At 59.6% G+C, this 25,381-nt stretch overlaps 1 protein-coding gene across 1 annotated transcript in view; it reads right to left on the reverse strand.

Moving 5' to 3' along the window:
* Positions 1–331: 331 nt before the first annotated feature.
* The window catches only part of MTCL2 (microtubule crosslinking factor 2), a gene marked incomplete at its 5' end in the record, with an annotated part of 39,322 nt that continues 14,272 nt past the window's right edge, over positions 332–25,381 (reverse strand). The window contains 12 exons of the mRNA XM_085314240.1: positions 332–5,674; positions 6,044–7,487; positions 7,908–7,978; positions 8,504–8,575; positions 8,757–9,008; positions 10,940–11,107; positions 11,557–11,664; positions 12,407–12,637; positions 13,083–13,208; positions 14,693–14,818; positions 16,046–17,281; positions 22,329–22,391. Of these exons, the coding sequence (XP_085170366.1) occupies positions 5,525–5,674; positions 6,044–7,487; positions 7,908–7,978; positions 8,504–8,575; positions 8,757–9,008; positions 10,940–11,107; positions 11,557–11,664; positions 12,407–12,637; positions 13,083–13,208; positions 14,693–14,818; positions 16,046–17,281; positions 22,329–22,391 (4,047 nt within the window). The remainder of the gene's footprint in view (positions 5,675–6,043; positions 7,488–7,907; positions 7,979–8,503; positions 8,576–8,756; positions 9,009–10,939; positions 11,108–11,556; positions 11,665–12,406; positions 12,638–13,082; positions 13,209–14,692; positions 14,819–16,045; positions 17,282–22,328; positions 22,392–25,381) is intronic.

The following is a 25,381-nucleotide window of genomic DNA, read 5'->3' on the forward strand; positions in this document are numbered from 1 at the left end:
GATGAAGAGGGTAAGAAAGAGAGTAGATAGAAGAGGATGAAGAAAACGGGGAGAAAATGAGAAGTGGCAGAGGTTACAGAGTTGCAGTGTTGATTGGAGGAAGAGAAAAGATAGGGAGAGTGTAAAATGTAGAGGAAGATGAGGGATGAGGGAATGGTGGGAGCTGATGGAAGATGAGAAGGGATAGTGAGATGACAGCTGGAAGAACAGAAGAAGGAAAAGAAAGCTGAAGATAAAGCAGGATGAGGATGGAAGGGATGGGATCGAGATGGAGGAGGAATAGATGAGGGGATGGTGAGATGGACAAGGATAAGGAGGAGTGGGACATAGCGGGAAATACAGGAACACAGGAGGGAGACAGGATGTGGTGGGTGATGGAGGAGCACAGAAGGGAGGGAGGGATGTGACGGGCAATGGAGGAGCACAGGAGAGAGATGGGATGTGGTGGGCGATGGAGGAGCACAGGAGGGAGGGAAGGATGTGATGGGCAATGGAGGAGCACAGGAGAGAGATGGGATGTGGTGGGCGATGGAGGAGCACAGGAGGGAGGGATGAGACGGGTGATGGAGGAGGAAAGAATGGAGCAATGGAGAGATGGGTGATGGAGGAGCGCAGGAGGGAGTGATGGGATGTGGTGGGCATTGGAGAAAGAGAGGATGGAGGGATTGGACCTTGTGGGTGATGGAAGAGCAGTGGAAGGAGAGAGAGAATGTGGTGAGTGAGGAGACAAGGAAGAGGAATGAGATGGGGGGGGCAATGGAGAAGACAGAGGGATGAGAGGTGGTGGGCCATGGAGGAGGAGAAGACAGAGGGATGAGAGGTGGTGGGCCATGGAGGAGCAGAGGAAGGAAGGACAGAAGGTTGTGGGTGATAGAGGACTACAGGAAGGAGCAATGGGATGTGGTGGGTGATAGAAGAGGAGAGGATGGAAAGATGGGAGGCTGTGGGTGATGGAGGAGCACAAGAAGGAGGGATGGGATGTGGTGGGTGATAGAAGAGGAGAGGATGGAAAGATGGGAGGCTGTGGGTGATGGAGGAGCACAAGAAGGAGGGATGGGATGTGGTGGGTGATAGAAGAGGAGAGGATGGAAAGATGGGAGGCTGTGGGTGATGGAGGAGCACAAGAAGGAGGGATGGGATGTGGTAGGCAATGGAAAAGAAGACAGAGAGATAGGTCATGGGCCATGCAGTAGACAAGAGAGGGATGAGAGGTGGTGAGTGATGGTGGAAGACAGGAAGGAGAGATGGGAGGTAGTGGGTAATGGAAGAGCACAGGAAAGAAGGATGGAAGGGGTGGGTACAGGAGGAAGAGATGCAGAGATGGGACATGGTAAGCAATGGAGGAGGGGTGGGACATGGTGGTGATGGAGGAGCAGGTCAGGGAGGGATGGGATGTGACAAGCAAGGGACGAGCACAGGAAGGAGGGACAGGAGGTGGTGGACGATGGAGGAGAGGAGGGAGGAAGGAATGGGAGGTGGTGGCTGATGCAGAAAAGGGAGGGATAGAGACATGGTGAGAGAGGGGGGAGTAGGGAAGGAAGGGCTAGGATATGGTGGACTAGGGAAGAGCACAGGAGGGATAAGACATGATGGGTGATTAAAGAGCACAGGAGGGAGCGATCACACAGAATGACTGAGGTTGGAAGKGACCTCTGGAGAGCATTTCATTGAACCACCACACTGAAGTGGGTATGGGTCATGGTAGGTGATGGAAGAGCATAGGCGGGATGGAAGATGGTGGGCAGTAGGGAGGTGTTGGGCAATAGAGCAGCAGAAGGAGAGATGGGCCATAGTGGGTGATGGAGGAGCACAGGAAGAAGGGATGAATCATGGTGGGTGATGGAGGGGAGAGCAGGAAGGGATGGGATGTAGTGGGCAATGGAGGAGGAGAGGATGGAGGGATGTGAGATGGTGAGTGATGGAAGAGGAAAACAGGGAGGGTGATGGAGGAACTCAGGAGGAATGGGAGCTGGTGGGTGATGGAGGAACAAAGGAAGGAGGGATGGGAGGTGGCGGACAATGGAGTAAAAGAGAAAGGAAGCAGAGAAGGTGGGCTTTGGAGGAGCAGAGGAAGGACGGATGGGATATGGGTGATGGAGGAGCAGGCCAGGGAGGGATGGGACATGACAAGCAAGGGAGGAGCACAGAAAGGAGAGATGGAGACAGTGAGGAATGAAGATATGGGCGTGGAACTCAGGAACTCAGGAGGGATGGGAGGTGATGGGCAGTGGAAGAACAGAGGAAAGAACCATGTAAGGTGGACCTTGGAAGAGCAGAGGAAGGAGGAATGGGACGTGGGTGATGGAAGAGCAGGTCAGGGAGGGATAGGACACAGCAATCAAGAGAGCAGCACAGGAAGGAGGGATGGAGACCGTGAGGAATGGAGGAACTCAGAAAGGAGCGATGGGAGGCGGTGGGTGATGGAGGATCTGGCAGAGGGAGAGTCTAATGTAGAGAGCCTGGAGGCAGCTCAGATCTGCCACTGGTGAGGGGCAAAAGGGCAGGACGGCAGGGGCAGTGATGAGGACAGAGAGGTGGGCGAGAGATGGGAACGTGCAGCCGGGTGGGACGGGATGGCGGTGGCACCTGGGAGGAGCAAGAAGCACCAGCAGCACCAAGGGCACCGAGGAGCAGCGACAGCAGTGCCACGCAGGGCGGCACGGCCCGCGGCCCGGGGAGACAAGGCCGAGGACCCGCGGGTGAGGAAAGGGAGCCTGGCTGGTGGCACGGTGCAGCGCGGGGAGGGAGCGTGGGGGCCAGCACAGGAGGAACGGGGACGAGGACAGCCAGGCTGGCGAGGGAAGGAAGCCGGGCGATAGGGGAGCGCCGGGGCCGGAGGGCACGTCACAGCGGCGCGGCGCGGGACGGGGGCCCGTCGTCGGGGCGGGAGCGCCCGTCATGCGACCTGGGCGCTGCGCCAGCGCAGAGGGGCCACGGCCGGGCCCTCGGCCAAAGCGGCTCGCGGCACCTCTGGCCCGGCTCAGCCCCCGTCCCCCAGCCCTGCAGCGCCCGCCGCTCCCCGGCCGAACGCCCAGCACCGCTATTTACAGAGTAAGACAGAACCGACTGGTATTACAAATAATTAAAAGGCAGTTGTAAAAATGAGAAACCACATTCCAAAATAGAGAGTCTTAAGAAAACAAAAAACAAAACAAAACAAAAAAATACAACCCAAACAAACCCGAGTTATCAATGAAAATGCTAAAAAGCACCCCGAAAGGAACTATGTACAGCMGGAGAGATGCCCGCGTTACCGCTGCGCCTCCCCGGGCTCGGGGAGCCCGACCTGCCCGCCGCCCGCGGGCGCCCGCGGGCCCCGTCTGCCGCCGGGGCTGCTGGTGAGGGCGGGCAGCGCGTGGCCCGCGCGCCCGGGGGCTCGCCGGGTCGGCCAGGCGCCCGCCGGAGGAAAAGGCAAGTTTGTGCTGAGCCCGCCGGGCGCCGGCCAGCGCCGCCGCGTCCCGAGCCCCCGGCAGCGACCGGCCGTCGCTGCGACGCTGACGGAGGCTGCGACGTGGCAGTGGCGCTCGCGTGCAGCCTGCCTGCTGCGGGCACGGTGCAGCCGGACGGGAGGGGGCAGCAGCTTCAGCAGCAAGATCGCTCCTGAAGCGAAGCTGCAAGATGCAATGACAGCAATGCCCAGAGCCCCCCAGAGCAAGCCGTCCCACTGCAAGCCCCACGGGCTTGGCCTTCCCCAGGTCCAATGCTGCTGGCAGGCGCCTTGCACCCCTCCGAAACGGAGCAGGGGAAGCAGCTGGGTGAGCTGCAGGCAGGTAACGGGGCTTCACTAGCACCTTTCACAGCTGTGTGTTGTTTCCAGATGGCGAGCCCTGCACCGCCGCGGGGGCTGCGCCTCTTCCCTTCCTGGCTCTCCCTCCGTAAGGCTTGTTTTTCGTGGCTACCAAACGCTGCGTGGCAGAGACTGCGGTTGAAGCTGCAGCCTCCCAGCCTGTAATCTCTTAATCCAATTGGTTTCTCCAATTTAGCTCCTTTTTGTTATTTTTAAAATGCACTTAGCTTTACATTGCAGGCTGTCTGGAGATGGGCACGGCCAAAAACAGGGGAAAAGAGGGGAGGAATACGTATCTGCAGCACTTGGATGGGCAAGTAATTAAAAGTGGCTCCAGGAAGGGAGGTGGGTGCCCTGCTGCTCCCAGTAGAGCGGACCCCGGTGCGCGCCCGGGCCAGCCCCGGCCACCGTGCACGAACRCCTCTGCTAGCCACGGCACGCGCCCCGGGAGCTGGGTGACGGCCCATGGAGGCGAGCAGCCCGGAGGGCATGCCGAAACACTGCGCGGGAGCTACAGTGCACAGGCAGGGCGAGCGCGTGCCAGCCCTGCGCTGGCACGGCGGGGTGGTGAGCACGCGAGCACGTGTATGCACACGCACGCAGATCTCCCCCCCGAGCTGTGCAGATGTGCACACACRCACAYAGGCACSCACACATGCGCCCCGTCCCGTGCACCCAGCGGCTGTCACTCCTGCCCCAGCCGAGCTCTGGCCTCGTCCTGCCCCGGCGCTGCCGGCTCTCTGGGGCTGGAGCCGGAGGAGCCGGGGGCTGCCCCGGCAGGGAAGGATGACCGCAGCCCCCCGGCCWGCCAGGCCACGGCTGGAGCAGGACGCCGGCCGGGGAGGAGACGGGACGGAGCCCGGCCTCCGGGCGATCTCGGGGATCCTCCCCGCTGCTCCTTCCGGCCCGAGGAAGCACGTGCGGCAAGCGGCAGCGGGCTGATGCAACCGCGCGGCAATCGCGGCCGGGCAGGGACGYGCCGGGGGCTGCGGCCGGGGGCGGCCGGCGCTGCCTGCAGCCGGCGGAGCGTGGAGCCAGCGCCCTCCGCCCCCGCAGCCGCGCTGCCCGGCCCGGGAGGCGACACAGACAGCGGCATCGCACGGACATCCATCCACTTTATACAGCAGGCCCCGCAGGGCTTTTCCCACCGGTCCTGCCGCTACCTACGTTAGCAGTGTCACGGCGGCGTTTTCTCGCACAGCYGCCCCCGTTTGCTCCCCCTCCGCGGGGCCCTCGCGAGCCGCGGGCCAGCGCTAGGGAGTCCTCGGCGCGGTGGGTTCTCAGCTGGCTTTCCGCAGGCCACTCCGGGGCGGCTCTTCCCCAGGAGCCCGCAGCCGGCGCCCGGGAACGGCTCACGCTCACCCGGGCAGAGGCCCCGAGGCGCAGCGCCCCAGGGCCGGCTCTCCCCCGCTGCCCGCGCGCTCCCCGGCGGGCTCGGCGAGCCTCGCCGCGCGGCTCCTCAGCCCGAGCGGCTCCCCCGGCGCGACAGCCCTCCGCGCCCGGGAGCCTCCRTCGCCCGGCTCGCCAGAGCGCRACATCTGCTTCTTAAGCATCCCCGCGGGCGAGGGAACAGTTAGGAGACAGATGCGGGCGCCCCTGTCTCTGAGAGGGGCCGCGGGGCCGCGCGCGGGCTCTCGGGCCGCGGCCGGTGCCCGGGCGGCAGCGGCAGTCGGGAAGGGCGCTCTGCGGGCAGGACAGCGGGAAGCAGACGCACTGCGTAGCCCGGTCCCTCCGCCCTCACTCACTGGAGGGCCCCAGCTTCTCCTCGGCCCTGCTGGGCTCGGAGGGGTGCAGTTTGCACTTGGAGGGCGAGTGGCGGACAGCGGAGCGGGATGGCCGGGAGAAGCACGAGGTGAGGGACTGGGAGCTGCAGTCACACGCTGTGTCCTGCGAAGAGAAAAGTGGGYGGATTAGAGGGGCTGCGCAGCCAGGAGCCACCGCCAAGGCAGGTGGGCCCAGGGAGCCTCCCATCGGCACCGCAGGAGAGCCTGGAGCGTGGCCAGCGCACCCTAATCCTGCTCTGGGAGCCAGRCTGCACCTCTGGCCACTCAGAGGGACTCAAGGTCCCCCAGACGGAGCAGAGCCTGCGCTGCGGTTACTGCCAGGCTGCCCCAGCAAGGCACCGAGCCGTCCACCAAAGCAGCCCACATCTCRCCCTGGGCAGGAGGTAACATCCTCTGGGTCTCAGGCAGCATCCAGATGCCAGCCCTGCCCTAGGACACGATGCCACAGTGAGGACAAAGTAAGAGCCGTTACCTCGCTGGCTATAGCCGAGATGAGGTCTGGGTCCCGTGGGGTTGTGTCCTTACTCCCTTGGCCTGGAGACAATGGCTTTGGGTCCTCACAGCTGTTTTGCTTGAGGACTTTCTTGTTCAAGATGCGGGAGATGTTTTCGGCCTGGTGGTAGGTGGCAGCAATGGGGTGTTCTGGTTTCTTGTTGCCCTCCTCRTTGATGGTCTCTTTCTTCTCTGCAGTGGCCGTGGGGCTCTGCGCCCTCCCACAGACATTCCTGAAGAACTCCTGCACAATGCCATACTTGGGGGGTTCAGGCTTGGTCCTGCTTTCCGGGCAGCCTGGTTTCCAGATGGACTCTGTGCTGCCAGAGTGCTCCACCACGCTGAACAAGCTGGACAAGCCATCGTTGATGTTGCTGAGGACGGGGCTATCCCTAGTCGTTGTGGACCGGGCCCATGCAGACCCATTTTGCTTGCTCTGGTGGAGGTTCCAGAGGCTCCTGTCCTTGGTGGCATCCAGCTTGGAGGAAGACCTTCTCTGGAGTTTTGGGGAACCGTATTTTGGGGAACAGCATGGCCGCTCAATCCTGGAGTGGACCTTATCCAGAGAGGACGAGATCTGCTTGCTGCGCACAGACATGAGGGAGGAGCTGCGTGGGGACCAGCTCTTGCTGTGCATGCTGCTCCGGGGCAGGTCCGTCTGCAGGCCAACACTCACYGTCTGGATGGTCTGGGTCCCCACGTTCGCCAGCCCCACTGTTTGGCTGGAAGTGCTTTTCACCTTCCTCTCCAGTGAGCTCGAGCGGATGGCCTGCCGCACGCAGTTGGTGATCTCCTTCATGTCATCGCTCATGTTGCCAGAGATCTCCAGGTCATGCAGGGAGGATGGGAACCGGGGAACAGGGGACACTGTGCTCTCCACGGCGCCACTGTCCAGCAGCTCTCGGTGCTGCTTGGAGAAGTTGCACAGCCACTGGCTGTAAGTGTTCTCGGCGCTGTCTGACTCCTCTRGCTCTTTCGGCTTGGCCATTGTAAACAAGAAACCAGGTTCAATCATAATCTTCCCCTCCTTGTTGTGGACCAGAGGTGCCTCCAGCCTTCGGACCACAGGGGGGCTGTAGTAGATACGGATGCCCGTCTTGTCAGGTGCGGTGTAGCTCCTCTGCATTTGCTTCTGGGATGGGTCATGCCCAGAGAGGTTGCTTGCCCGGGAGTAGTCCCAAGAGGAGAYGCCCAGCTTCTCTTTGGCCAGGCTGTCGGGGGCAGGTTGCTCAATATTCACATATGTACAGTTTGGGGGAGGAATGCCAGCGCTGTCCCGGATGCTGTTGGGCAGCAGCTGTGCAGCCGGAGATGCCTTTTTGCCTCGGGAATGGTCGACTAGCCCTGGAGTGGTCTTTCCCGGGAGATAGGGAGAACAGTCGAGCAAGCTTTCAAACTCTGACATGGAGGAAACAGACTTTGTCCTGAGAGGAGAAAAGAGGACAGGGATCACAAGATGCCTGGCAAGGCAGCTAGGCTGCTGGCTGCGGGACAGGGTGGCAGGGTAAGGTGCTGCTTAAGGCATCAAGGAGCTGATGACTATCCCAACGGGATCCCTCCTGGGCACCCTCAGGGGGCAATAGGAGCTCTCCATCACAAGGAGCACCACAGTCCAGACCAGTATGGCAGTCTTCCCTCTCTCCACCCTGTCAGCCATCCTTACCCTGGTCCTGCACCTGGCCAGGCCTGCAGGCCTCTCTGCATTACAATGGTGAGAAGTGGGCACCTCAGCCCAGGCTTGCAGAGCTGCTGAGCCCACGGACATCCCGGCTCAGCCCCTCGGAGCCTGCTCCAGGCTCTGGAGAACAACTAGGTGCTTTCTGCAACAGGCACAGCTCTCTCACCTTTTTAAGTTGGTTCCCTTGGCTTCTGCTTCAGAGATTGTCTCTTTGTCTGTGATTTTTTCATTGAGAGCCTAGGAGGACACAAAAGAAAGCTCTGGCATCAGCACTCCCAGGACCAAAATACGCAGATGTGCCAGAACAGGGGCTGCACCCTGCTCCTCTCCAAGCAGTAGCTCCTTCCCCTGCATGCCATGGCCCTACAACCTATTCCCATGGCTACAAGGAACTCCCTTTGTCTGCAACTGTTATAAACCATCTCTTTTTACGCCCAGGGATGCTACTGAAGCCCCCAGCGCTTGGGAAGRCAGGATAAGCCACCTTCTCTACTATCTTCTTCTAATTCTTGGCATGTCCCCTACAACCACAGGCAGGAGACTGTTTGCTGTTCAAGGCAGTGATTATTTGGGCACAAGCCAGCTCTACCTGCCTTTCAGCATACCAAAACATACAAACAAAGCTCTGTACGCTAGCRTAACACAAGGCACCTGAGCAGGCTGCACTGCGCCCCAGTGCAGACAGGGTGAGCTGTACCCTGAGAAGTAGCCATGGGGCCAGGCAGCCTGCTCTCGCCCACCCCTCAGCCCTCTCTTGCCCACCTCTTTCCAGTTGCTGCCATGCTTCTCCATTTCAGAGTGCTTCAAAGCCCACGGGTTGGCTCCTTTCTGCAACTGGAGAACGTGCCGGTCACTTGACACGTGTAAGGCACAGCTGCATGCCTCTCTGAGCGAGCAGTGCAGTTGCCACTTGCASCTTGTGCATGCTCCAAGACCATCTATATGCTCTTGGGGCACGCATAGGGGTTAAGCAGCAGAGGCTAGAGCACGTGTGCGTATGCAGTGGATCCCATACCTGGTTGATTTTGTTCTGCAGGTCCTTAGCTTGCTGCTCTGCCTGCTGTTGCTCTTCCTTGAACCGGGCCAGCAGCTCCACCTTCTCCTGGTTCCAGTTTTTCTCACTGATCTGGAGCTGCTTGGTGAGGTCCATGACAGCGCTGTAGGACTCAGCCAGGAGATGCTGGTGCTCCTCTCGCTCCCTCTTCAACGCCACCTTCCAGTCCGGCAGCGCTCGCTCTGCAATCCCTTTGCCTGCCTTTGACTCCAGCTGTAAGGACATGAGGATGAGCAGATAAATCCCCAGGACTGCTTCCATGCAGGGATCTCAGGGGTTGTGCAACAGGCTTGCTGCTCCCAGGAAAGGATTGTGGAAGGCTGGGAACATGTCCCCACTCTGACAAGCACCAATGTGGGACGCTAGCAACCGGCACAGTAYATGTCCTCTCACATCTTGTGTTCCACCTTGTCCTTGGCATGTTGTTGGCTATCAGGGACTCAGAGTTCAAGCGCTGCGCAGGACACCAACGGCAAATGGGCAGACTGTGCTTCAGCTGTGGACATCCCAGTTCCCAGGGCTGGTCCCTCAAAATGACCCAAGTTCCCTGAAAGCARTGGCTCATGCATGGGAGAGGACAGGAGCATTTTAAGGAGGCACTGCATGGAGACAGGGCCTGGGCAAGAAAGGGACATCTTAAACCTCTGGCCAGCCCAGCAGCAATGCAGGTGCAGGGAAGTTACTTCTGAGCTTCCYATAGCAAGGAGAGATTATTTCCACCAAGGGGCCGTGCTGACGTCTGCAGCTGCCCTCAACAGCCATCATGGATACCAACAAGCTGGGGTGTGTGAGAGGCCTCAGGCCAGCCCAAAAACCAACTCCAGCTTCTCAAAGCCAGGAGCCTGTGATGGCTGGAGAGGCAGTTGGCCATAGCTGCAARGCAACACGCCAGTGCAGAGCAATACCCTGCCACGCTCACGTCCTACTCTCTCAGAACAACTATAGAAAGGAGTGGAAGGTTTGAGCAGCTGTGGGGATGCCACTTCCTCCAGTGGTGCTGGGAAGTGGAGCTGGAGAGCATGTTTGGCACTGCTAGCTGTGGGCTGCATTACAGAGAGGTGTGGTGGAGCAAGGAGCTCTCATAGCACCTCCAACAAGGAGGTCCTGTCACACAGGACAGCTCACTCATGGGCACATCTGAGCCCAATCTAGCCCGTCCTGCCACCACGCACGTGTCAGATGGCCCAGCAGATGGGCACCCAGCTGGACATCGGCTGAAGGGCCCTCCTACCCCACCCTGCCCTGCTCSGGGCCCCTCGGAGAGGGGCAGAGACCTTCTGCTCGTCTCTCCGAGGAAGGGCAGAGCCGTCTGCGAGGACGCTGCTCCACCGCCAGCCAGGAAACCTCCAGGTGCAAGCAGGGACGCTAAAGCCTGGCGCAGGAATCACACTTGCAGCCGCTCTGCTCTCCTTTGGGGAAGAGCGAGGGGAACCGAGGACACCGCTGAGCTGCCCCCAGATAAACCCCTCCGGAGCACTGCGGCGAGCGGCGTGGGGAGTCGCCGCTGCACGCCCACCGGTCGCTGCCGCCAGCGGGGCACGAGGGAGCCAGAAGCGCTCGGAGCCCCCGCGAGCCCCAGCACGTCGAGGGCAGGGCTGAAAGGGCCCGGGGGCCRCACGGGCCCATCCCATGGGGCTGTAGCTCCGGGCAGGCCGCCCGCAGCCAGCTGAGCAATCACCACCTCCGGCCCTGAGCAGCAGGGCAGAGCCACCCCTCTGCGTTCGGAGGTCGCCCGTGGCTTGGTGCAGCCCCACGGCCCCTTTGGATGGGTGCGGACCACYGACCCCCGCTGTGACCCACGGAGAGCCGAGCTCCAAGCGCCTGCCCGGGGCACACGGAGGTGCCAGCGCKGCCGTCCGGTTCCCCGCTGGCCAGGAAGGAAAGGGATCGGCCGAGGCGCCCACCTCGCCGCTCTGCTMTCCCGCCGGGCCCAGCCCCGCGGAGCGACAAAGCGCGTCCTCTGCTCCGGCAGTCAAGATCTTCGAGGCAGCCCCGTTGCTACGGAAACRCGCCCGGCAGCGCGGCGGCTCGTCGCCATTCCCGCAACGCCATCCCTTCCTCCTCGGCCCCCCGCGCCCTTCGGCGCCCATCGCAGGCAGCCCCCGGCCAACGGCGACCCCGAGCCCCGTCCCGCTGGCTCTTACTTGGGCGATGTGACACTTGAGCTCGGCGCGCTCCATCTCCCAGGCGGCCTTGGCCTTGGTGAACTGCTGCTGCAGCTCGTTGGCGCCCCGGCGCTCCTCGCGCAGCTCCGTGCACAGCTCCTTCAGGATCACCTTCATGTCCGCCAGCGTCTTGACGCACTCGTTGGGCTGCCGGCGGGGAGGGGRCGCGGGGGTGAACGCGGGACGCTGGGCCCAAACGCTGAGAGGGGCAGGTGGGGAGCAGCACACGGCGCCCTGGCATGGCCGGGACCTCAGGGGCCCCATGTGAGGCTCTGCCTCCCTCTCCACCTCGCTGCCTCCCCCCCGGAGAGGGGCCCACGCTGGGCAGCGCAGCCCCCGGGCTGGGTGCTCGACCCCCAGCCTACCCAAAAAGGGTGCTCTGCACCCAGCCCACACCCRTGGCCCTCTTCCAAGGGCCACATCCCGGCACCGGTGCGTCACAGCCGCATCCGCCCCCAGGGCACGGGTGGGAAGAYGCCATGCGGCACCACGTGCCACGCAGCCGCGGCGGAGGCGCAAAGGATCCCGCCTGCCTCGCTCCGTCTTGGGGACACAGCGTGCCCCACCAGGCAGGGCCCATGGGGACCCCCGCTCACCGTGTTGGGGGTCCAGGCGTCTCTGGCGCACGTCTTGTTATCCGCTTGCTGCTGCGGGGCGAGCTCTTCCTCCTCGATCAGCAGGTACAGCTCCTTCATGCTGTTCACCTGCAAGACAGACGGCCCGGCGAGGCCGCTGAGCACAGCCCCAGCTCGGCACCGCGCGGTCCTGCCCCGCTGGGGCGCGCTGGGGCTCGGCAGCATGCGGGAGGGTGGCAGGGAGGTCCACACCAGACCACCAAGGCCGGCTCTGCACAGAGCAGGAGTGAGCAGGCTGTAGGGCTCGGAGCCGACTGGGGACGGTCTGGGCTAAATCTTTGGGCCAGSGACGTGGCAGACAGCAGAGCGACAGTGGGCGACTGCCTACCCCCATCCTAGTGCCCCCCGCTCCTCCGCACCCAGCAGCAGACCTCAGTCATGTGCCAGCAGTGGAGTCATCTCCTAGCTGTAACCAAGGGCAGCCCATAAAGGGGTTGTTGTTTGCTGGCCTCAGACACAGGCCACTGCTGCGCAGACGCGGCAGGGGCTGTGCGGAGGTTTGCTCCCTCCAGCTCCACGCTTGGTTGCGGCCAAAAGGAGAGCTGGTAGGAGCCCAGGCACGGGGCGAGCAGGTGCTGGGCAGGCTTCCCTGGTGGGCACGGATGGCACTGGCACATGTGCCAAGCAGCTGCCTTGGCACAAGGCACAAACATGGAGCTGGGCAGGTCCCCAGGGATGCCCGGCAGCATCGCAGAGAAAAAGCAGCGAGATTCCCTCCTCGGCAGGAGCTGAGCGCACCGCACGGCCCCCTGCCCCACCGTGCCCAACCGCCCCTACCCGGATAGCACAGAGCCCGCTCTGCCCACAGTACCTCCAGGAAGTCATCGCCCTCGCTGTGCACAGTCTTGCCCTGGCGCCAGCGCTTTAGGAACCACTTGAGCTTCATGAAGAGCAGGAGGAAGTTCTGCTTGAACTGCTGTGACTCCTGCACCAGGAGGTTCTTCTCCTGGCTCCAGAACTTCTGCTCCAGCCGCCTCTGAAGGTTCAGGCTCTGCAGCTCAAACTCTCGCCTCAGGAGAGCTTTCTGATGGTCTTCCTTCAGCTGTAGGAGAGATGTGACTGAGCAGCCAGGGCCTCAGCCTATCACTTGCAACTGCTGCTAGGAGACATGACTTTGCAGAGGGCACTTTGGGCAGGGATGGTTTGTTGCCTCCCAAGGATTTTGGCTGGCAAGGGCTGAGCCTGGAGCAGTGCTCCATATTTTATGCCCTGGCAGCTGCTCTAACCCAAGGAAAGCAGAGCCCTGAAGCCAATCAAGGCAACATCGTGGGGGGAAGATTGCATGGCTGCATGCCTCCATGCAAGGAGAGGTGCCCTTGGCCCCTGCATGCCTTGGGGATAGGATAAGCCAAGTGTTAACCTAGGTGATGGCTGGATCCCCAAGGGAGTCACAGAGCTCAGGTGCATGAGGTGCTGGTGGTGGCATGGCCATGCCTGCTGGGACCTGTCTTGCGGGGCTGTAGGGGCTAGGGCTGCTGCCCACTCACCTGGCAGATTTTCTGGGAGAAGTTTTCCACCTCGTCCTTCCTCAGCTGCCTCTCCTGAGAGAGTTGCTCCTGCATGCCCCGCAGGCTCTCATTGGCTTCCGCCAGCACCAATTGTAGCTCCTTCATCTGCAACATAAGGAGGACACAGTGAGTTTGCACTCACCCTCCCACCCCACGCATGGCCACAGGGCAGGGCCAGGAGGCCACAGAAGGTTGTTGGTGGGTGTGTGCCACAAGAGTTTAGTCCATTTCCCCACATCTCACTCATCGTGCCTGCAGCACAGAGCAGGCAGTGTCGTATGCCTGCCCACTTTCCTGCCAGGCCCTCCATCACGATAAGGCTGAAGTGAGATGGCTTCCAGAAGAAGAATTTGAGCTTCGAGTGCTCAGGGAAAGATCAAGACTCATTCCTGCAGTCTGGAGCCCAGGACTGGGCCTGGGGGAAGCTCTCGTGCACAGGAGCCTGAGCCTGGGGCCTGTGGGCAACGGGTGCCTCTCCCCTCCGCTTTGTGCAGAATCCATCCTACCCACATGGGAATGACCCATCACCTGGGAGCCTGGCCTCCTGCTCATTAGATAAAATAATGGGGTTGAACTGCAAAGCATCCAGCCTGAGAGGGACTAGGCTGGAGCACCAGGGGACAAACACTAAAGTTTTCTCTGAGGAGTCTGTTTGGTCCAAGAGTCAGGGCTTGGTCTGCCTGAGGCAAAGCAGAAGGGCCAGAATACCTCAGCTACAGGCCCATGGTTTTCTTCTGCCAAGCAAGCCTGCAGTAAATTATTTTTCCAACCAAAACAGAGGAGACTTCTTCAAAAACTGATCTGCCAACTGCCTGCTTGTCTCTGCTGTGAAATGCAGGGCAAGGTGAAATGAGARACCTCTCTGCCAGGTCCAGCACCAACCACCTAACGCGTGGTGCTAGCAGCAGGCAATTGAATGGTCAGATGGATCCTTGCTGACCCTTAATCCAAAGACATCTCAAAAAAACTGTGCTCGCAGCCACACTGGGGTCTGAAGGCTTATCCCCAGCTCTCCTGCACCCCACCCCCCTCAGCAGCTGAAAAAAACATTTGACAAATACTTAGAGCAGATGCTGGTAGGGCCACACCTGGACTGCTGTGTACAGTTYTGTGTCTTCCTTTCAAGAGGGATGTAGAGAAACTAGAGGGGACTCGGAGAAAGGTGATTGAGATGGTCAGGGCCCTGGGGCACARTATAAGAAGCAGATGGAGCTGGATTGACTTAATTTACAAAAGAGATGGCTACGTCTAGCAGCCTGCAACTCCTTGAAAGGAAACTAAACTCTTCTCAGCAGTACCAGGTGATAAATCAAGAAGCAACAGCCATGAACTGTTCAGGCTGGTTGCCCCACTGGCATTTTCAGCCTCTGCTGGGAGCACAGACCTCACATGGATGCTGGGAAAGCCTCATTCCCACAGCACCAGCCAGCCCAGTCCAAGGAGGACTCGCTACTTTCCATGGCACTAACTTGGGACCCCAACCCTGCTGCCCCATACCCTGCTGGCCCCACATGGGAAGATGTGCTCCTGCATTGTCCTGTGCCCAGCTAGGACACAGCCACCCCCCAGCCACCCTGGGAGCCACATACCTCGGTGGCATAGGAGTCATTCTCATCAGGTCGGCAGGTTTTGTAGCTCCGGGGATGTGTGGCACTGGGGTCCATGTCCTTGGTGTGGGTGATGCGGTAAGGGTCGGTGTCCCTAAAATCAGGCTGCTGCATGCGTGGGCAAGTTAATGAGAACAAACCAAAAGAGCGGGAAAAAAAGAAAGCCAGAAAACAAAACAATGGGTCTCCGAAACAGTAAAGAACTACAAGACAACAAAAAGGATGATGAGGAGAAGGAGCTTCATCACCATGGCGGGAGACAATGTGGAAACCAAAAGGAAACACAGGATGAGGAGACACGTGGCCTGGGTTGTTTGGGGAGGGGAAAAAAGAGAGAGAGAGGGAAAAAATGTGCAAACACCAGTTATGGTGCCATGCAGTGACTGGGGGAGACTGGGACCTGGGGCTGGTGGGACTGTGGTCCAGCAGCATGCAGAAAAATAGAACTCTGAACAAGCGAGTGTGCTCCAGAAAGGGGCCTGCCCCCAACCGTGCCGCAGCGTGAGCGTGCCCTGCGCCCYGCACCGGCACCTCCTGGCCCAGGGACTGAGCCTTGCTTTCTCCTCCAGGGCCAGGTCCCAAACAGGATGCATATCCAGGCAGGAGCTGGCCACTTCAGGAGAGCAGGCTGGGAAGCAGGGCACTAGCTGCTCTCCATTGCTTCAAAAATGCTCATCATTAGACCCAAATTTGCTTTTGTATCTTTGCTCTACAAATTATTTTGTCTGAGAACTCTCTCTGAGAACTTGCAGGGGGCTGCAGTTTCCTTCCCCTGGGGCTGTTACCTTGGCTTTGCAATCTGGGATGCCTTCCAGGTCCTGCATGCTTCTCTCTTCTCTCCCAGCTGGTCTTGTGAACCAGTGGTCAATCCAAGACAAGGGAAGAGCTTCAGAGCCTGCCTGGARATGTTTGGTTCTGCTAGGAGCCTGGTGCCTGCTGGCGCACAGATTGGGGCGGGCAGCCAAACCGCCGGCCCCTGGAAAGGTCACAAGTGCTGAGGTAGGRCTGCATTTGCGAACCCATCTCTGTGGCACAGCAATCAACACAGGCTCTGTGTCTGGAAGCGCTAATGCCCCAATCCAGCCTTCCCCATGGCCCAGCTCAGGCCCTTCACCTTCTGTCCTACGCACACTCTGTTGGAGCAGAGTCCTATCTTGTCCTTGGTTCCACTAGCATGCAGCAAGTTGAGTGTTAGTTTGGGTTTTGCTCTAGAGAGGCACAAGGGAGGTTATGTTACAGGTCAGGTTTTGTTTTGTCAAAGCAGGGGAAACAGTGTGGCAAATAAAGCAATAACTTCTGCAAGGGAACTGCAGTGACATGGGAAAAAAATCGTACCTGGAAGTCRGAGCTGTGCTCCTTCTGCAGTGCCTCTTTGGTGGAGTCCTGGCTGCTAGGGCCRGAGAAGGGGAAAGAGTCTGTCTGCTCTTTAAGGCAGTCAGCGAGGTGATCCACCTTCCTCATGAAGCAGCCCAGGTCTTGCTGCAGGACACCAAGCCTCATAATGAGAACGTTCATCAGCTTGGAGTCGCTGGGGCTCTCACTGCTGTTATCCACCGTCTCACTCAGCATCCCACCCACACACTCATTGTCCAGGTACAACTTGAGGTTGGACGTGAAGCCATTAGCGTCCGAAATCAAGACATCAATCGCTTTGCTGACAACCGCTGCTTGATCCCGGATGCCCAGAAGGGTCTCAAAGTCCTTGGACTTGAGCAGCTTGGTGGGGCTGCTGTCTGGAGCCTTCCCGCTGCCAGGTGCCCTTTCCTGGGTATCGTTCTCCCCGCCAATGGGCCCATCCCTCCAGAGCTCAGTGGGAACACACTGTGCAGAGTCTCCAGCCTCGGCATCAGTCTCCAGCATGGGTCTGGTGGTCTGGCAGGAGGCTAGGTCACAGCGCTGGAGGTTGGAAAGCAGCACGCGGTTCTCATACTGAAGCTTCTTCACCTTGCCGCTCAGTTCACTGATCTGCACCTTGGCCGTGGCCAGCTCCTCCTGGGATGGCTCGCTGATCACTGAGCAGCTGTCCTCTGACAACGTGATGTCCAGGTCATGGTCCGACTTGTACTTGTTCAGCTCGTTCATGAGGAGCTTGTTCTGATCCTCCAGCTCCATCAGTGACCGCCTCAGGAGGTCGGCCTCCTCCTCCACAAACTGCAGGTGCCGTCTCAGCTCCACAAGGCTCTCCCCAGAGTCCCCGCAGTTCAAGGAGGATGACAAGAACCGGATATCCTGCCCGATCATCTCTTTGTCCCCTTGGCCCTTCATGTCATCCATCTCTGCCCGCAACCCACGGTTTTCAACCTCCAGCTCAACTATCCTCCGGCTCAAGATATTGGCTTCTTCCTCCACAAGCTTCAGATGGACTTTGAGTTCAGCCTCCCGGGAGTGTGGAGAGTCGGCCAGCTCCTCTATGGACAGGGAGCTGTCAAGGTCCCCGTACAAGGATCTGTATTTAACCAGCTCCTCCTTCATGCTATCGTTCTCTTTGGCCAGCTTAGTCAGCTTCTTGCACATCAGGGCCGACTCTTCCTTTGCGAAATGCAGCTGACACTTCAGGTCTGCACTGTCCTCCTGGGAATGAAGAGGGCAYAGGCATTAAAAAGCACAGTCTGACAGGCCACACCCGCTCAGTCCTAGCAGGTTGGGTGCTCTTCTGCTCAGTGCCAGAGCTATGAGCTCTTGACACAGCCCAAGTGCTATTTCGGCCCTGGCCAGCTGAGCGAGCCCAGGAGGCAGGAGCACATAACCAGGCTCTGCCCAGGTGCTGATGGCCCCTGGACCCATGGGACCTTCTGCTTGGAGACAYTGCCCTTACACCTCAGTGGCCCTTGACAGCTCAGCAAACTGGTCAAGCCAGGGGGAACTGCAGCCTCCAACCGAGGGGCAGAATTTGTCCCCTCAAATTTGAAGTTCATCCTAGAAGCTTCCAAAGAAGCAGCAGCGTGGAAGTGCCCAGAGGCCCAAAGCCAGGCCCCAAAAGCATGGCAAGGGGCCACCGGCGAGCTAGGGACAGAGCCCAGTGCTGGCACGAGCCTCATGGCGCACTCTGACTACACCTCCCTCGTCACTGCAGCAAGGCGTAAGCACGTGGGGAGGGGGGAGCGAGGGGAGGGAAAGCTGTCAGACTCCACGGAGGAAAATAAAAGCCTCAAACACGTTTCCTCCCCAAACCTGGCAAGCGCCGAAATGATTCGCGTTACTGCGGATACGACAAACCCCTCCTAGGGGCTCGTCCTCCCGCCCGAGCCCCAAGCAATTATCCGAGGACGGAGCAGCACATCCTATTTGYGCTCTCCCAGGGGCTCCGCGCACGCATCCTGTCTGCTCCACGTCTGCCGCGTTCGGCCGGGGACCCGCGGGGCGCCGGGACAGGCGGCCCAGGGCCTCGCGCAGCGCCGCCGGGCAGCTGCACGGATCCTTAACGGCCACAGGCACGAGTATCACGCTCGTCCACAAATGAAACGGCTGGAGCGTGTTTTAAAAGAAGGGCTGGGGTTTCTGCTGGCAGATCCCCAAAGTCCCACCCCTGGCCCAGCCCCTGCTTTTCCAACAGCTGCCCTTTCTGCCGCAGCCTCCGCACGTCAGAGGATGGGAAACGGAGCCAAAAAACCCCAGAAGGTTCGGCAGCCCCTTCCCAAGCCCCTTTTAATGCTCAAGTCTGTTTTCCAGGGTTTTGTTCAGCCCRATTTTAAATTTAGCAACAAGGATTTCAGCTATTTGCCCAGGGAGACCGTTTCTCAGCTTCGGAAAGGTTTCTGGAGGCAGAAGGATTTCCTGACGTCCAGCTTGCGGCTTCCCGTGCCGCGAGGTCATTCGAGTGCTCCGAGCACGGGCGCGCTGAGCGCCGAGGGGAGGCTGTGTCGGCCCTCGGCGAGACGCGCTCCCGCTTCGGCTCCCGCCTCGGAGCGAGCGCAGGCCGGAGAGGGGCCGGCGCCCCGCGCGGGAGCRCCGAGGGAGCTGGAGCCGGTCCAGGCGCGGGAGGGAGCAGAGGCATCCCTGCGCTCKGCCGTTAAGCGCAGCAGCAGCTGACTTTCCCAAGCAGAACCGTTAGGAAGCTGTGCGATTTGGGGATCTCCTTCGTGGCCCCTCGGGCGCTCCAGGGCGCTTTCTTCCCAGGCACATGAGCTCGCACAAAGAGCCTCTTGGTTGCAGATCTCCCTGAGCTCATTTCCTTTCCTGTTTTCTTGGCTGGGAAAAACAAGCTTCCCTGGGACTGCTCTGCTCCAGTGAGGGCTCTCCCGGGGGGTTGCAGACCCCCCTCCAGATACCTCCAGACCTCTGACCCCTCCAGGTACCAGGCCATCCACACTCACATCAGCACCCACCAGCCATGCCCACGGTCATACTGCCCAAAGCCCAGGAGCYGCTCTTTACTCTGCAGCCTTCCAGSGCTGCTTAATGAGCCCACCAGGGTGGTAACAGGTGTTGGGGTGAGGTCTCTTTCATGGGACCACTGGAGGTGGGTTTGGTCTTAGTCCAGGAGGTCACCAGCTGCACACGTGCTCCTCTAGCACTCAATACAGCAAGAGCTGGAACGAGAAAATCCAGCCTGCTGCCCTTTTCCTGCACGCAGCTCCTGGGAGACAGCRAGAAGCTGCTGCCCAGGGACCAAGCACCCAGTGCTCCTCCCCTGGGGCCGATACCAGAGCAAACAGAGCTCCCGCTGCCAAGAGCRGCACGTCGTGCCTGGACCTGCGGGAACAAGCCTGGCACCTGCTTATGCGCAGAGACCTCAGTAAGGGGTGCATTTTCTCACTGCATGTCCAGTGCGTTTGGGGTGCTGAGCCTTTTTCCAGAGCGCAGAGCCGTGACTGCGAGAGCAGAAGACGGTGGGAGCGGCAGGTCCCAAACGCCAGCCTCCTCTTCAGTGCTGGTTTGCAAACAGGGCTCCCTCGAGGTACGCGCAGCGCTCGCCCAAAGACCTGACCTTGCTAAGGCGCATTAAAGCTATATTCTGCCTCAGAAGCCTGCCCTTCGTAATTGGCTACGGAGATTAACGGCGGCAGCGGCTAGCTTTGTGCTCGCCGCTGTCCGCCCGGAGCAGACGTGACATCAGTTCCTGTTTTCCCAGGAGAAAGGCAGCTGGCTGCATTTTCTCACTGGCCCTCGAAACAAGCAGTGCATAGCGAGAGGGGCAGGCACGGGGCTGCCGCGCACCTGGGCTACGACCAACCTCCTCCCCTTGAGCACTCCTGCGGTCTGGGGGAGAGAGAACAGACCTCAGCTTCAAGCCTGCCCCACCACCATGCACTGTATTCGAGCGCAGACGCTCTCCCAGCCCGGCCGAGCAGGAAGCGGGCCCAGGAAGCCACCAACGAGTCACGAGGGGCTGCACTCCGCGAGAGGCGCCCGGCCGAGCTTGCTCAGCSCCGCGCGTGCCCCAGCCGCAGCGGCCGGGGAGCAGACAGAAAGTCATGGCATTTATGCCAGATTTGTGTCTCAAGAGCCCCAACCACCCCTGGGCTCTTAGGATTATTTGTATTTGGCCCACAGGTGGGAGTTCAGCACTGCAAGAGCACGCAGAGAACAGCCCAACAGATGCCAGCTGAAAATGGCAGTTTCTCGAGTAAAATGAAAGCTCACAGGGGCCCCAGGAAGCTTGAGGTTTTCTTTCCAGTGTTACCCACAGCTCTGAGCCAGGGTCGGCTCCTTCCTGCTCTCCTTGGAGGGACAGACCTACCACAGACCTTGGGCCACATCCAACCCCACGTTCCCAGGCTGGGCAGCAGCAGGGCTGTCTGCAAAGGTGACAGCTGGAGAAGCAGAGGGTTGTGTTACTGCGGCCAAGGGCTGGGTTTGGTTTCCTGTCCCCTTTGGCTTCTCAGCAAGAGAGGCAGAGGCAGGGTTGTGCTTCAGCCTCAGGAAGGGGCTGCTGCGGGAGCGCTGGATGGTCTCCAGGCCAGGCATGTCCAGGACCAGCTGCAGCCAGAGTTGCAAAGCGATGGTCTGCCATTGGGAACTGAACTCTGGGAACATCAGCTAGCCTGAAAGAGCCCCGCAGGGACAAAGATGCAAGAGGGATCAMAAATGAAAGGCTAACGGAGAAAGGCCTTAAGCGCTCGGAGAGCTTTTTCCCACAGCTGCACAGGGACAGATGTGCTGACCCCAACAACCTAGAAACCCTCAGGGTGCTGAGCAGTCCCTGCACTGRGATGCTCTTAACATGGCATGGCAGGAACTGCTTTATGTGTTTTTTTTTTCCTACCCCTCACTCAAGCTTTGTGGAGGGGAGGACCACGTCATCTGCAGGACAGCTGACTCCCCCCTTCACTTTGTAAGAAAGCAGCTCTTCCAGTGCCAGCCAGCATACGCAGGTGTCCCTCTGCCCTGCCTATGGTTACCAGCCTTGATCCTCCACTGGGGTCAATCTGCCCCACCGACTTCCAGGGGACTGTGCTGGCTGCTAAGACGAGTTTGTCGMGCGATTGCAACATCATCTGTACCTCGCTTCAGCCTCTTGAGGCCAACACAGCATCACATCAGCATTTCCTGCTCTTGCCCCCCAGATAATGGAGGTCCTGGCATCACCGGGAGCAGTCCGTGGCCACCAGGCTTGGCTCATCCAGCCCAGAGCTCCACACTGAGGGCGTACAAGAGGCCGAGCTTCACGTGGGGCAAGATGGAAAGCTCTGACTTATTGATCCTCTTCCATCTCAGAAGGAAGTCTTTCAGATCTTTTGCCTTTGAAAGTGGATTTTASGAGCAATAATGCACTCACTTCCATATTTACTACCAGAACAGTAGCTCTGCCCCTTTGAGTCCTAGTAATAGAATTAGCAGGTCACAGCCGCTCATCTCATCAGCAAGTGACAGATGAAATCCTTCCCCCAGTTGACAAAAAACCCATCTCCTGCATTTGTCCAGCAGCCTGTAGCATGACAGGGYCAGAAGAAAATGGGAAATGAACAGTAGCAAACTGTTCCCCACAGACATCTCAGCTGTCCCTCAACACCCTGGACCCACCATGGCACATGTGGCAACACCTGCACCCTCCACGCACCCAGGCCAGACAGATGGGAAACATCTCGTGCAGCATCACCACTTGCCCCAGGCTGTGGCTGCAGRAGAGCTGGATCCTCATGACCTGCTGCCTCTCCTGCACTCCCCCTCTGCTCTGTGGCAGGAGCTGAGCTCGGACACCCCAGCMTGCAGGAGCTCTGCCACCCATCAAGTGGTTCTTTGCCCTCCAGTAGGGCTCTCTGGCAATCCCTTGAGCACCACTCAGCACAGATAGGAGGGATGGAGGGCGCAAGAGCTCYGAACTAGACCAGCAGCGGCTCTGCATTGTAAAAGCCAAGTCCTTCAAYCCATTGCTACAGTACTGGGTCATGACAAAAGCAAAGGGTTAAAGCCGCTGGACTAGCCGCTGACACTCTGTTTATAAACGAGACAAGAGGGTGGTTGAGGACGATGGAGATGCTGCAGTGCATCAATTCCTTCCCTGTGCAGGGGCCTGAGGAAGGCAGAAAAGCTCTGCAAAGGGATGTCACTGCCATGCCCAAGATTTACTTCTGTGCCAGSCACAGCCACCAGCAACCCCCAGCCTCCCAGCTGGTGTTGCCACCTCTGGTACAAGCAGGCCAACACCACGCGCCCCGGATGCACACGGTACAAATACCTGCACCGATGGCTTCTTTTCAGTCTTCCCAACAGAACGAGACCCCCTTTTCTTCAAGGAATTCTGCAGAGAGAAGAGAGAGCTGTTACCCACAGCAAATCCCCAGGGTAGCAGGAGTGGCTTGCTGCACGCAGGGTCCCACTATGCAATGTCCCTTGGGGTCAGCCCAGAAAAGTGGTGCCAGCTTCTCCAGGAGCTTGTGAAACCAAGGAAAATGCCAGAGTTGTGTGGTCCCAGTGGGCTGCAGCCCCTTGCTTTGAAGGACCTGAACTGCCAAGCTTTATGTCATCGAGCTTAGCCAGAAATTTTCCTCATAGGCATCAAGCACCACAACTAGTGAGAGAGCAGGAAATGAGACACGGAGAGGCTGAGTCATGGGTCACCATGTCAGAGCTGGATAAAGCAGGAAATCCCATTCCCAGGCCAAGTGACAGCTCTTGGGGCATGCCAGTTTGCAAACAGCAGATGAAGATGTTCCTCATCACCTCCTCCCTCCACACAGGCAGCGAAGAAGGTCCCAGGAGAGCCCTGTGCAGATGAAGGACCTGGCAGCAGGGCTGGGTAAGGCAACCCAAGAACTTCATTTTACCTGTTGAACCGTATGTGCTCAGCTGAGCCCTGAAGCCAGTGATTTTGGCTGGGGGATGTGTCACTCCTCGAGCACACAGCCTTTGAAGCACTCATAAAACCAATTAAATCTCATTCACCAGGCTGTGGCTTTATCACATGGGCTCCAGGCAGAGATGAATCATTGCTGCAGAGCTCGCACCAAGCCTAAGCGCTCCCAAGCAGCTGCCGGGAGCCTCGGCCCAGCCCGGGGAGCTCTGCCTCGTAAATCCCGGCAAGCAACGCCGCTGCAAAAGAATCTGACGCTCCGGGATCTCTGCGCTGGGCTGTAAATCCCCAGAGCGCAGGGCACTGGCRAGCCTGGAGACCAGCTGCGTTCCCAAGCAGTCAGCCTCTTGCACCTCCATCAGGCAGAGCCACAAGGGAGAAGGAGAGGGGGAAAGCAGGTATCCAGGGCCAAGGTAGAGGGAAAGCAGGGCCAGTTACCTGGGAAGGAAAGGYAGGGGGAAAACATGCAAGCACTAAGCTGTCCCAGCCATACTCCCACTCCGTCCCACCCTGGGGGCTCCCGAGCTTGTGGGCACGGGGAGGAAAGGGCAGCCTCCGGGCACAGGAGCAGGAGCAAGGCTGGGCGACGCAGCGGGACTGCTCCGCAGGAGAGGGGGCGCGTGCCCAGCGCCAGGCGCCCCGCAGCCAGGGTCTGCGCCCGCGAGCGGCGGGCCGGCGCAGGGCCCCTCGGATGCCAGCCTACGCACGCGGCTGCCCTCGACCTCTTTCCAAACTGGCGCTGAGGCCCAGCAGCCAAAGAAAGCAGCTGTGAAATGCAAGCTGCTGCCTGTGCCAAGGGACTGAGATCCAAGCTTTCCTATTAAGGCTGGGTCTGCCGCTGCAAACGCTCTCCCAAGGGCAGGCTGTGCCACGTTGGCATCCTCGTCCCAAAGGCGCTGGRGACCAGCTTGCCCTCACCCCACAGCCGGGGGGAGCTGGCAGAAGGTATTYCCTGGCCTCAGGCACCCCAAGAGCAGGGCCCCGGGTCAAGCGCCGGCTGTCATCACCATGGGTGTGCCCAGAGCCCCAGACTCCCGTGGCGGGCAGCTCCATACATCCAGCTGGCACTTCCTTCTGCCCCGGCAGGGTACCTGGACTGGTCCCACTTTGCTCCTGCCTCCTGCACCAAGAGCCCCAAGCTCTTGCGAGATGCCTCTGGGAAGGATYCCTGTGCCACTGCGCATACGTGGAGCCAGAGGTGCAAATGCCTAAGGTCTAGTGATTAACTGCCCATCCCCACAATTATCCAATTACGGGAAAAGCCACTTGCAAGGGAGAAATAATCTGCCCTTCGGGGCAAGCCCAGCCCTGCCCCAGCCTCAGTTCCTGTTTGCTTCACTCCTAACAAGCTCTGCTGCCGTTCTGCTCCCTCCAGGCAGAAGCAAGGAGGTGCCCGAGGGCTGTTAATTCACGTGTTTGTCTAATTAGTGCTCCGGAATAAGCAAGTAACCCTAATGCCCTTGCCAGCCTGGGGCCATGCCATTGCRGGGCTCTCCTGGGGAGGACCCGCTTTACCCATGCAGGCTCCCTGCCAGCAGCGCAGCCTCCGCTGGCACCTGGCTCGTGGAGCACCACAGCGGGGGCACCTTCCAAGAGCACAAGCATACGTAAGTCAGCAACGTGAAATCCCAGCCGGATACCTGCCGGCTTTCGCAGACAGACCATGCCACACCTGGCACTCCTGCACACCAGATCCACGCTGCTCGGCAAGGCTGGCTCCTGCGTGCCCACACAGCCCTGTGCGGGCCCTGACCAACCTGCCAGAAAGCTAAGACTCACTGCAGTAATGCCTGAGAGAGTCTGGCTTTGCCCCTACATGCTCATCTGTAGGGACTGTCAGGTTTGTCTCCAGGGACATCCCACCAGCATACCCATCCAGAGATGGGTAACTCCCAAGAGACTCAAACGGAAGGCTGTTAGCCCCGAGCGCTCTTCTCCACCGGGCTCCCGAACAAGAAGGGGYTGGAGCTGGGCCAGCCCTAGAGAGGGCCAGCTCATAGCCCCTCAAGGCACTGGTCTTTGCTCTAAGCAGGTCCTGTGCCGGTTTGCTGCATCCCCTTTGGCTTTGTGTACCTGCAGAGAGGAGACATCTCATGTCCCATGCTCTGCGAGTCAGCAGAGCCAGCGTTAATGGCCCAGAAGCTTCGCATACAAATCTGCTCTCCTTTGCTGCTGGAAGATTTGGCGAAGCGCTGCCAGGCATCAGTAATAGCTTGGCTGGACACTTCTGCCTTGCTAGCACGTAGAAACCAGCGTACAGAAAGATACCGCCCTGTGCACCCTGGCACCTCACGTCAGGATGCACAGGGACCACGAGCAAGAGTGACCTTTGGCCACGGCAAGACACAAGTATCTCTCAAGCATCCCCATGCACAGACCGCCAAGAGCTCGGTTCAACGCCAACTGCAGCCAGGGCACAAGCGGTCCCGGCCACCCCA

The sequence above is a fragment of the Rhea americana genome, unplaced genomic scaffold, assembly GCF_003343005.1.
Source record: "Rhea americana isolate MKP2758 unplaced genomic scaffold, rheAme1 scaffold_4, whole genome shotgun sequence".
NCBI classification, from domain to species: domain Eukaryota; kingdom Metazoa; phylum Chordata; class Aves; order Rheiformes; family Rheidae; genus Rhea; species Rhea americana.